This window comes from Salpingoeca rosetta (genome assembly GCF_000188695.1).
Source record: "Salpingoeca rosetta unplaced genomic scaffold supercont1.15, whole genome shotgun sequence".
Lineage (NCBI taxonomy): Eukaryota > Choanoflagellata > Craspedida > Salpingoecidae > Salpingoeca > Salpingoeca rosetta.
In genome coordinates this window covers 774383-784382 of record NW_004754919.1, presented here as the reverse complement: position 1 = coordinate 784382, position 10000 = coordinate 774383, and the positions used below count along the sequence as shown (strand labels likewise).

The window sequence follows — 10000 nt, the reverse complement described above, 5'->3', positions numbered from 1 at the left end:
ATCCTTTGCAATCGCCTGAACCAAACGCATGCAGCAACCAAGAACAACAACATCATCATCAACAAGAATTGCGTGTATGTATGAGATCACACAGCGCTGGCAAGACTGTCCAATGCTACCAATACCACCCACTGCCACCACCTCTGTTGACCTCTCCGACTTACCCTGAGGAGGACGTGACAGACGCGTGGGCCGGCTTGAACGCTGAGCACGTATTGGCCTTTTGTTGTGGCGCGGCGAATGATGAATGCGCCGTTGGGCGAGGACGCAAGGTATCTGTTGGCACGTGCCTTGGACCACTTTAACCGACACCACGGCTGCTTGAACACATCAACCTGCGACACAGCAACAACAACAACAGCAACAACAGTAACAGCAACAACAGTAACAGCAACAACAACAACAACAGCAACAACAGTAACAGCAACAACAGCAACAACAGTAACAGCAACAACAACAACAACAACAACAACAACAGTAACAACAGCAGCAGCAGCAACAACAACAACAACAACAACAACAACAACAACAACAAACAACAACATGAAGGTTGCGTGAGTGGCTGCGCCGTTTTGTTTCCTTTGCTTCGTCACAGTGGATCAACCAGTAAAAAGCGCAGAGGGAGAACAACAAGCACGTACCTTCTTCGCGCCTTTTGATGCCATGTGGATGAACATGGTGCGCTCATTCTGCTCTGTTCCAGCAGGCAACACATGCTCTGCCACAATCACATCCCAATCTTCCTCATCCATGGCTGTGGCTTTGCGTGTGGCTTTGCTTCTTCGCCTTGTTGTTGCTTTGCTGTCTTTGACCTTCTCCAGCTCAGCCCGGGATTTGCGGAATAATTGTAATGTCACCCACAAATAATCCAGCCAAACAGCAACAAACAAGTGGAAGAAAGCAATGTGAAGAAGAACAAGAAGCGTGCATCTATGCATGCTTCTCCTCAACTTGTCTCCTTCCCTCAACTTCCTTCGATCTCCCTCAACAGTGTGTGCTTCCCCCAATCCACTGCCTCAACGCATCCCTCCCCCTTCCCCCAAGGCCACTCTACGCCTGCTTGTTGCCGCGAATGTGCCGCTGCGGCGAGTTTTGGCGGCGGTCACCGCGCTTGAGGCGGTACAGATACGCGGCACGACGCGCCTGCGCTCTTCGCGGATCGTTCAGCTCCGAGGGTTCCGGGCCTTGATACGTGATAGTGAATGTATGCGCGCGCGTGTGTGTGTGATTGAGTGTGAGTGTGTGTGTGTATGTGTGAGAGTGTGTATGTTAGTGAAGAGAAGGGCGGACAGAGATCCTCCGCACACGTTAAATGCAAAAGCACAACACAATGTCGAGAGCACACACACACACACACACAAACACACAAACACACAAACACACAAACACACATACATACACACACAAACACACAAACACACATACATACACACACACCTTGCCCTGCGAAGCGGTAGTGCTTGAGGATGTACTGCCGAATCGGAAGAGGCGGTGTCTTCTTGCGCCGATCCTTTGGAATCACCTAGCAATGCAACGTCACCACATGATGTCAGCGTCAGCAGCAGTCAATCAATCTGATCAATGCCCATGAGCAATCAACTCAAACAGTCAAACAGCTAACACACGCCTTCTCTGCTCCTCCTCCCCATCCTCTTCCTCTCTAACAATGCCATGCCCCTCCCAACGAACCAACCTTGCTGTACACGGCGTTTGGATCGTAATCCTCGTCGTGAATCTCAAACTCGCTATCATCGGTGTCGCTGCCGGCGTTGGCGTCCATCCACCCGCTCTCCCACAGCCCATCTACAATTCAACGCACGCACATGCAACATATTATCACTCGGTCGTGCCACACACACACACACACACACACACACACACACACACACACACACACACACACACACACACACACACACACACGCACGCACGCATGCACACACACACACACGCACGCACACACGCATCAAGACAAACCACACCCGTTCGTTCCACCCTTTTCTGACTCACCGCAAAGAACACGCGAGATGCGGGCGTACGCGCCGTCCTCATCATCATCCGTATCATAGTCATGCGCAAGCGCCTGAAGGAGTGAAAGCAAAACACACCCACATTGGCACATGAGAACGTGACTCCCCTCAACACACACACACACACGCACGCACGCACACACACACACACATGCACATGCGTCGCCCAGCCCTCCAGCCTCCTCCCTCTTTCTTGTTCCCCCCCCCCTTCCAAAAAAACAAAAACAAAGCATTTGACACACCTTTGAGGCCAGCCGCACGTCGGCGTACTGTGGCTCTTCAATGCCAGCTGTCTTTTCCTGCATTGCCATCTCCTTGTGCTTGCTCCCGTTGTCCTTTCCCTTCTTCTGCCGCCGCCGCCGCATCATCTTGGGCGATGTGCGCGGTTGTGCAATCTGCCGTGAATCGCGCATGGCAGCAGCACGGGCCAACGCACTCGTTCCCACCACCACGCCTCCCTCTGCATCATGCCCGTCATTGCCATGCACCGTCTGCCCCTGCGCGCCAACCTCAACTTCATCGTCGCCTTCGTCTTCGTCGTCACTGCTGAAGAAGTCAAAGTCACCCGTGTTGATGACAGCGTAAGCAGGATCGTCCTCCTCCTCGCTCGTCACAGTCAAATGGGACGCAGTGCTGCGAGTACTGCGAGTGCTTGCACTGTCATGGCCGTGCATCCACACACTGCTGCTTCTTGCACTGCTGGCGGTACTGCTGCTACTCGTAGTGCCACTCGTGTACGCGCTCGTGCTCTCCTCTTCAAACAGCAGCGACAACGCATCTGCGCGCTGCATGGGGCTGTCCGTCACACAGGCCTCCAGCCGGTAGTTGCTGCCCTTTGACGCCTTACTTGTGCCACGCAACATCGGCGGTTGAGAGGGCGGTGCTGGTACTTGCAGCTGTTGCTGGCGCCGTTTGCCCGGTTCGCCCACTTGCTCTCCGCCTGCGTCTGCCTCCTCATCCCTCCTCGCACCTGTCTCCTGCCTCCCGTCGTCTCCCATGCGCATGCTGGCCATCCTGGAGACGAGCTGTGCGGACAGCACGGCTGGAAGCGCTGCCTCTGCACCGGCAACGCTGATGGGGCTCGTCTCTGCCACGGCGCGCACCTTCGACAGCACCTTGCGGCGGCGGCGCGGTGACATCACGCTGGCGATGCTGTTCACTTTGCTCAGCACGCTGCGCACCGCATCCTCTTGCTGCTCGCGGGTTGACGAGGAGGAGGAGGAGGAGGAGAAGGGCAACGACGGCGTCGCGTCCGCAGCCTCTCTTGCTGCGGGCTCGCGGCGGAGGTGGGGCGAGTTTGGTGGCGTGTTCTCTGCACCTTCTGCCTGCTTGGTTGCGGCGCCACTGGTGCTGGCTGCGCGCGCGTGTCCGCGGCGATGACGACGGCGAATGCGTGGGCTGCCGGCGAGCGGCGTTGCGGTGCCAGATCGCGTGGTGGCACAGCCGCGTGCAGATGCCACGCTTGGGCTCGCCGTGCGCCGTGGCCCGAGGATATCCACCTCGCTGTCGGCGTCATCTGTGGAGGGAGCGGCGCACTCTCTGCTGCGGCGCGCTCTGCCACGTCCGCCGTCGATGGAGCATGATGACGATGCGAGGGACGACGATGATGCGCCACTCTCTGCGCGTGCCATGAGCGCGGAAAAATCCATAGACCGCAGCAGGCGGCAATGGGGCTCGCCTGCGCTGTGGCCAGCACGCGAGGGCCGGCGAGATGCACTCGCGCTGCCTTGCTGCTGCTGCTGCTGCTGCCTCTGCAGTGGCACGGGTGCGGAGGGACGGCGTGCACATGCATCGTGCATGGCAACGGCTCGCTCCTTTGCCTTGCTCATCTGCATCTGCATCTGTACGGGCGCTGACGGGCGACGTCCGCACGCATCCTGCATTGCACGCATGGCATGCATCGCGTGCTTGCTGCTGTGATGATTGCTCTGACGACGTCGCTGGCCGAGAAACTCGTCGCCCTCACGCCGCAGCTGCTGTACATTGTCGTACCGTACCGACGACTGCTGCTGCTGCTGCTGCTGCTGCTGCTGCTTCTTGTCGGCCGTTGTTGAGCGTGGCATCGTGCCGTTGTTGCTGTATCTGTTCATGCCAGGCCAGGTGGTTGTTCGCGCAACTCACCCGCAATGCTGCTTCGCGTGTGTGCGGCGGTCGTGCTCTTGGTTGGCGTCTCGCTGAAAATGAAATCCCATTCACGCTGGCTGGCTGACCGCCTGACTGACGGAGACGTGCGGTTCCTTGCTCAGCTGTCTGTCTGTTGTGTGTGTTGGGTTGTTGTGTGTGCTTGGTGTTGGGTTGTTGTTGGGTTGCTTGTTGGTTGCTTGTTGGGGTTGTGTTGTTTGTTGGTTGCTTGTTTGCTTGCGAAGCTTTTGTCTCCACAACCACGCGCACACCTCGCTTCTTGCTTGCTTGCTTTTGTCACCACAACAAATCGCAGCTTGCCTTGCTTGCTTGCTCGCACTTCTTGCGACGTCGTCGCATTGTCACCAACCCGTTTGGGTGGCGTTTTGCTTCGCTTCGGTGGCTCAAATGACCCGCCTTGAAGGTCAGGTTCAGGTAGGCAGCGACAATTAATGGGTGTCTTCAACGATTAATCTCTGGTCAGTGCGGTGATGTGCGTTTTGTTTTGATTTCAACATCGCGTCCGGTTTTTTGGCCGTTTTGTTTTTGTCAAATCACCGTCAATTTGCAGTTTGCGCGGCGCGCCTTTTTTTTTTTTGCCCCTTGCTTGCTTGCTTTGCTGTTTGCTTCTGGGCTGCGACCTTTTTGCCACTGACACCTTCCTCCCTTGTGGCTTGTTTGCTGGTTGTGTTTGACTACCATGCCCGCTTGTTCACCTTCTTCTTCTTCTTGTTCTGCGACGCTTGCCTCAATTGTTCTCAAGCTTAAATGGTGTATTGATCATTTCATGTCGCATGCACACATTCACGCACACGCACGGTGTTGTCGACCAACGAACAAGCCCCAGAGCCTTCACCGAACAAACTTCTACCTAACCAGCCAACCAACCAACCAACCAACCAGACAGACAAACAAAACATCGCGGACACCTAGAGCCATGACGCTGTTACCCTTTCCACACCACGTCAGGGCGAGTGAGATGCCGTGCGAGAGAGCGGGCGGAATTGAAGCGTGGGCTTGTTTCCTGCACGCTTCTGTCGCTGTTGCTGTTGTAACGCATGCAGCGACCGCCGTGCAGACGCAATCACATCACCGCCATCAACACCATCATCCGCCATAAGCTTTCCTTCAAAGGAACGTGTCCCCGCCTCGTCGCTGTTGTTGTCATTGGCGAGCGGCTTGCAGCACGCCTTGGTCGCTGCGTCAGTGCCGCAATCACTTTCACCACTGTCAACCGTCACCAAACCGGTTTTGGTCTTGCTGTTGTTGCTGTTGTTGCTGTTGCTGCTGTTGCTGCTGCTGCTGTTGCTGCTGTTGCCCTTGTTGCTATGTTGTGCCGTTGTCAGTGACAGCCGCGCCATGTCGCCCTGAACGGTGTCCTCATCTTGGTCGTGGACACGACCAGCGCTCACACGACACGTTGAATTGGCGGTGAACGCGCCCCTCCTGTCCAACGCCATCGGCGCCTTGATGTCGAAGAAGACCGGTTTGCACTCAGAGGATGATGCCGATGATGTGGTTGAGGATGTGGTTGAGGATGCCGTTGAGGATGAAAGAGACGGCGGCACCCAAACCATGCCCTGCACCCTGGTGTCGTCGTGTTTGTGGCTGATGGTGGCGCTGGTATCGATGGCGTGACGCTGATGATGGCGAACATCGTACAGCGCGACAGGCCGCAAGACGGGCGATGGCCGGATCAGTGGCGGCCACGCCTGCTGGTCCCTGCTCGCCGCTGCCGTTACCGTGGCGGGAGTGGTCGCTTGTGGTTGAACTGGTGTCTCCCTGGTCTCCGCGCCGTGTTGGCTTGTACCGGTCGCTTGCCGCCCAGTGTGTCCTTCGCTCTGCTGCTGGTCCATGAGGTTGCGCCGCACGATGATGGTGCGTGGTCGCCGGCGCCGTTCGTCGTCGTCGCCGCTGTCGCCCCACGAATCGAGTCGGCTGCGGGGCCGGAACTGCAGTGGCGAGCGCGAGCGGCCAGACCGCCGCCGAGTGCGCATGCTGCTGCCGCCTCTGTCGTCCTCGCTGTCCAGGCGCGCTCTCCTCGACAATGATGACGATGACGACGATGACAGCGCCGAGGACGATGGTGTGGCCCGGCGTGGGTGCGGCCGCACTCGTCGATGCCCGTTACGCGCAATGCCAATGGTGTGGATCATGCGAGGCGGCGAGTTGATGGCGTCCACGTGCCGTGGAATCAACGAGGGCCGTAACCTCGGCTCTGGCGTGGATGGTCGAAGTGGTTCCGCCATCTGCAAAACACACACACACACACACCATTGCACGTTCATTCATTCACATGAGACTTATGAGTGCCATCAAACCATCAGCACACACGCACACCACACACACGCACACACACACACACCTGTTGTTGAATGGGAGGACGTGCGGTGTCGAGAGTTGTGCTTGAATGAATCATGGCCCCTTGTTCCCCGTGGGCACCGCGCACGCGTGTGTGCGTTGTGGGTTGATTACAATGAAGAAGGACGCTTGGCTGGCGCGAAGAACAATGAACCCACAACAAACAAAGACAGAGAGTGAGAGAGAAATGAGACACAACGCACACGAACACACACACACACACACTGCCCGTTTTGGGTGTCCTCACCTCTTTCACTTTTGTCTGCACAACGCAAGCCACACATGACACACACACACACACACAATCTCTCTTCTTGCGCGTGTAAGCCCTGCTCACAGTCACAAACGAACAAACCCACGTGTAGCGTGACTTGTCGCCTCACCTGTGCTTGCTTGCGGCGTTGCTGGTGATGAAAGTCAGGTCGAGAGCAACAAGAGAGCGAGCAACACACACGCAAAGACTAGCAAACAAGAGAAGAGGAGGAAGTGCTGCGTGTCTGCGCGGGCGTGTTGTTGGATATGATGGGGCGGGACACACCACACGAACAACACCAGCTTGGCCTTGCTTTGCTTGCTTGCTTGCTTCTGTAAGCGCCTGCTGCTGCTGCTGTGAGGAAAAGACATACGAACGATTTTTCGCAGTGTGGAACGAAGAAAAGGAAAACAACAGTAAGGAGCGAAGAGAGGAATCGAGTCATGATGGTCGTGCCGCGTCTTTTTCAGATGCGTGCGTGCGCGGGTGTGTGGGGATGGTCGATGTGGTTGCACTCCCATCATCACCATCACCTCCCCTATATCCTCCATTCTCCACTCTCATCTCCATCGCTTACTCCGCCTCCTCTTCGCGTTTCCCCCCATCGGCATGCCCATTCGTCCACTGTGTATTGGTCAACAGAAAGCAGCAACAATGTCACGCGGGGCGCTCATGTGCACGTCACACGTCACACGTCGCGCCACAAGGCAACGCAACGCACATGTGTACCGCAATGCAAACACCCTTGTAACGAAAACAACAAACGGAGACCAACACACAGCTGCCGCACACACGCACACGGGGAAGAGCACAAACTAAAGCAATCGCCGAGTGCAGACAAGAGACATCCGCCACCACACGACAGCAACGTGGCCGGGTTGTGGAGAACCATGGTCAACGACAGTCAACCATAATCATGAATCCACAGCCATCGTCCACCTTGCTCTCCTGTAAGTGAACAGAGGATGTCGCAGGCAACACTCCACAACGCACAAAGGCCTGCGTGCTTCTCAGGGTGCAGATGTGAGGCAGAACAACAACAACAGAAAAAAAATCAAACGGCGTCAACGTAAAAGCTCAGCCATGCGCGCACCCACAAATCAAGTGCCACACTCACACACAATCACACAATCACACACAATCACACACTCTCACACGCACACACTCTCACACGCACACTCGCCCACACACCCACACACCCACACACTTCAACACACTCGCGCATACGTTCACACGTCTGAGTTGTCGGGTTCGAAGCGGCGTGTGATGGCCCGCCTCCAAAACCAGTAAAGGGTCACCACGGCACGGCAGCGTGTGTGCACATGCAGTGATGGGTTGCAAAAGGAGTTTGCAATGGACGCGGCGCCACCAAGGAGAGTCAGCTCACCAGTGGAGACACACGTTCCTTTGGGGAGCGAAAGCGGAAGCAATCATCAAAAGCCCAGCGGGTGGGCGATTGTGACAACAAGTGGGCGTGGCCCAGACATGCCGTCATTACATCTTCAGGCGGTGATGGGGGCGGTGGCGGTGGCGGTGGCGGTGGGTGGTGGCAGTGGTGAGGGCAGTGAGTAGACGCGTCGTGGTGGCAGGTGAGGGCGGTGGATGAGTGCGTGGTCGTGGTGGTCGTGGTCGTGGTCGTGATCGCGGCAGGGGGCATGGCGATGGCGGTGGCGAGCGAGGAAAACGACGTCGGGGCGTCGGACGAACGGGAGACCACAGAAAAGATACGAGAGGAAAGAAAAGTCACAGTAACGGGAAGAGGGGAGACAAAGAGGAACAAGAAACACGGACTTGTGCTGTGCAGTGTGGATGGAAACCGGTAGGAAAACGTGGAGAACATCAACGAAAGAGGAGGAAACGATGGGAGGGGTGGAAAGAGGGGGGGGGGGAAGAAGAAAGAAGAGAAGAGGTAGGTCGGAAGGTCAAGGAATGGGGTGAAAGAGGGGAACAGAAGAAAGGAGAGAAGAAGAGTGCGTGACAATGAATGACAGCACTCACTTCAAAAGAGGGGGGGGGGGATCCTGAAAGTGAAAGAGGGAAGGGAAAAAACGAACGAAAAAGAGGGGAAGGGGGGTTACGCTGAAGCAGGGTGCATGAATGCGCTTACTTCACACGTGGATTGACTTGTTTGGTTTCGTTTGGGTTGTGCCGTGCCGACCGACCCTACACCTGGTGAGGTGACTCGGGGTGCGGGGCGTACGGCGGTGAGCGCCTGATGTGGTGGTACCCGTGCGGGGGCGGCTCGTGTTTCGCCTGATACGGCGCACCATACGCCTGATGCTGCTGCTGCTGCTGCTGCTGCTGGTATTGCGGTGGTGGGGCAGGGGCGTGCAGGGGCAGGTGTTGCGGGGGCGGAGGCGGCTGGTAGTGCTGCTGCTGCTGCTGATGGTGGTGGGGCGGCGGCGGTGGCTGAGAGTGGCGCTGTGGTGCCCTCTCCGGCTGTTGGCGCTTGGGAGGACTGGCCGGCTGCACGTGCGCATGTGTGTAAGATGAAGAGGGGTTGGGGGGTTGGGGTGGACACGGGATGATGAGAGTGAGTGAAAGGAAGGGAGCATGACACAGACAGAGAGGCAAGCAGGCGTGGGAATGGTGGAAAGGACACACACGCACCACAGAAACACGCAACAATACAACACAACACAACGCAACACAACACAACACAGCACAAGCGCACCTCTGGCAGGTCGAGGATGTTGGCGAGGACGTTGAGGTACTCCTGGAACGAAGCGCGCAGCTCCTGCGAGCACTCGTAGTCCGGCGACAGCATGCGCATAAGCAGCCGGTCCACAATGATGCGCGCCTTGTGCACCAGTTTGAAATCCGCGGCACTCGCCGACATCATGATGGCCGTGTTGTTGTCAAAGTTGAAGAAGACCGGCATGTCCTCCGCGCTCGAGTTGACCGTCACGGGGTGCATGTGGTTGCCCGCAAACAGCGCCATTGTCAGCAACTGACACAGTGGTTTAGAGGTGGGTGGGGTATGATTTGGAGAGGAGGAAGGGTGGGAGTGAGCAAGAAGTTAGGAGAGGGGAGCAAGGTGGATGTGGGTGAGCGGATGCATTGCAGTACATCAGAAGCAATAAGACAATGCGTGTGCGTGTGCGTCTGTGCGTGTGCGTGTGCGTCTGTGCATGTGTGTGTGTGCGTGTGCGTCTGTGTGTGTGTGTGTGTGTGTGTCTGTCTGTCTGTCTGTTTGCGTGTGTGTGAGTGCGTGTGTGTGTGCGTGTGTGTGTGT

At 56.8% G+C, this 10000-nt stretch overlaps 5 protein-coding genes across 5 annotated transcripts in view; all 5 read right to left on the bottom strand.

The window, feature by feature from the left end:
• PTSG_05969 (uncharacterized protein) overlaps window positions 1-752 on the bottom strand; it is a gene marked incomplete at both ends in the record, with an annotated part of 7052 nt that extends 6300 nt beyond the window's left edge. Inside the window, 3 exons of the mRNA XM_004992806.1 lie at window positions 1-15; window positions 165-335; window positions 642-752. The exon at window positions 1-15 is cut by the window's left edge and continues 60 nt beyond it. Of these exons, the coding sequence (XP_004992863.1) occupies window positions 1-15; window positions 165-335; window positions 642-752 (297 nt within the window). The remainder of the gene's footprint in view (window positions 16-164; window positions 336-641) is intronic.
• Window positions 753-945: 193 nt separating this feature from the next.
• On the bottom strand, window positions 946-4093 carry PTSG_05968 (uncharacterized protein; the record flags this gene model as incomplete). The annotated part of the gene is made up of 5 exons (XM_004992805.1): window positions 946-1184; window positions 1438-1522; window positions 1694-1803; window positions 2011-2083; window positions 2273-4093. 5 exons carry the CDS (start codon window positions 4091-4093, stop codon window positions 1051-1053), a joined length of 2223 nt encoding a protein of 740 aa, XP_004992862.1. The 3' UTR covers window positions 946-1050.
• Window positions 4094-4906: 813 nt separating this feature from the next.
• On the bottom strand, window positions 4907-7154 carry PTSG_05967 (uncharacterized protein). Its single transcript, XM_004992804.1, has 3 exons — window positions 6896-7154; window positions 6517-6645; window positions 4907-6400 (listed from the first exon to the last, which is right to left on the bottom strand). Exons 2-3 carry the CDS (start codon window positions 6568-6570, stop codon window positions 5117-5119), a joined length of 1338 nt encoding a protein of 445 aa, XP_004992861.1. The 5' UTR covers window positions 6571-6645; window positions 6896-7154; the 3' UTR covers window positions 4907-5116.
• Window positions 7155-7375: 221 nt separating this feature from the next.
• PTSG_12372 (uncharacterized protein) lies at window positions 7376-8796 on the bottom strand. The gene has a single exon (XM_004992803.1). The coding sequence runs from the start codon at window positions 8603-8605 to the stop codon at window positions 8144-8146; it is 462 nt and encodes a 153-aa protein (XP_004992860.1). The 5' UTR covers window positions 8606-8796; the 3' UTR covers window positions 7376-8143.
• Window positions 8797-8928: 132 nt separating this feature from the next.
• PTSG_05966 (DEAH box polypeptide 34) overlaps window positions 8929-10000 on the bottom strand; it is a gene marked incomplete at both ends in the record, with an annotated part of 8034 nt that continues 6962 nt past the window's right edge. The window contains 2 exons of the mRNA XM_004992802.1: window positions 8929-9231; window positions 9440-9715. Coding sequence (XP_004992859.1) covers window positions 8929-9231; window positions 9440-9715 — 579 coding nt within the window. The remainder of the gene's footprint in view (window positions 9232-9439; window positions 9716-10000) is intronic.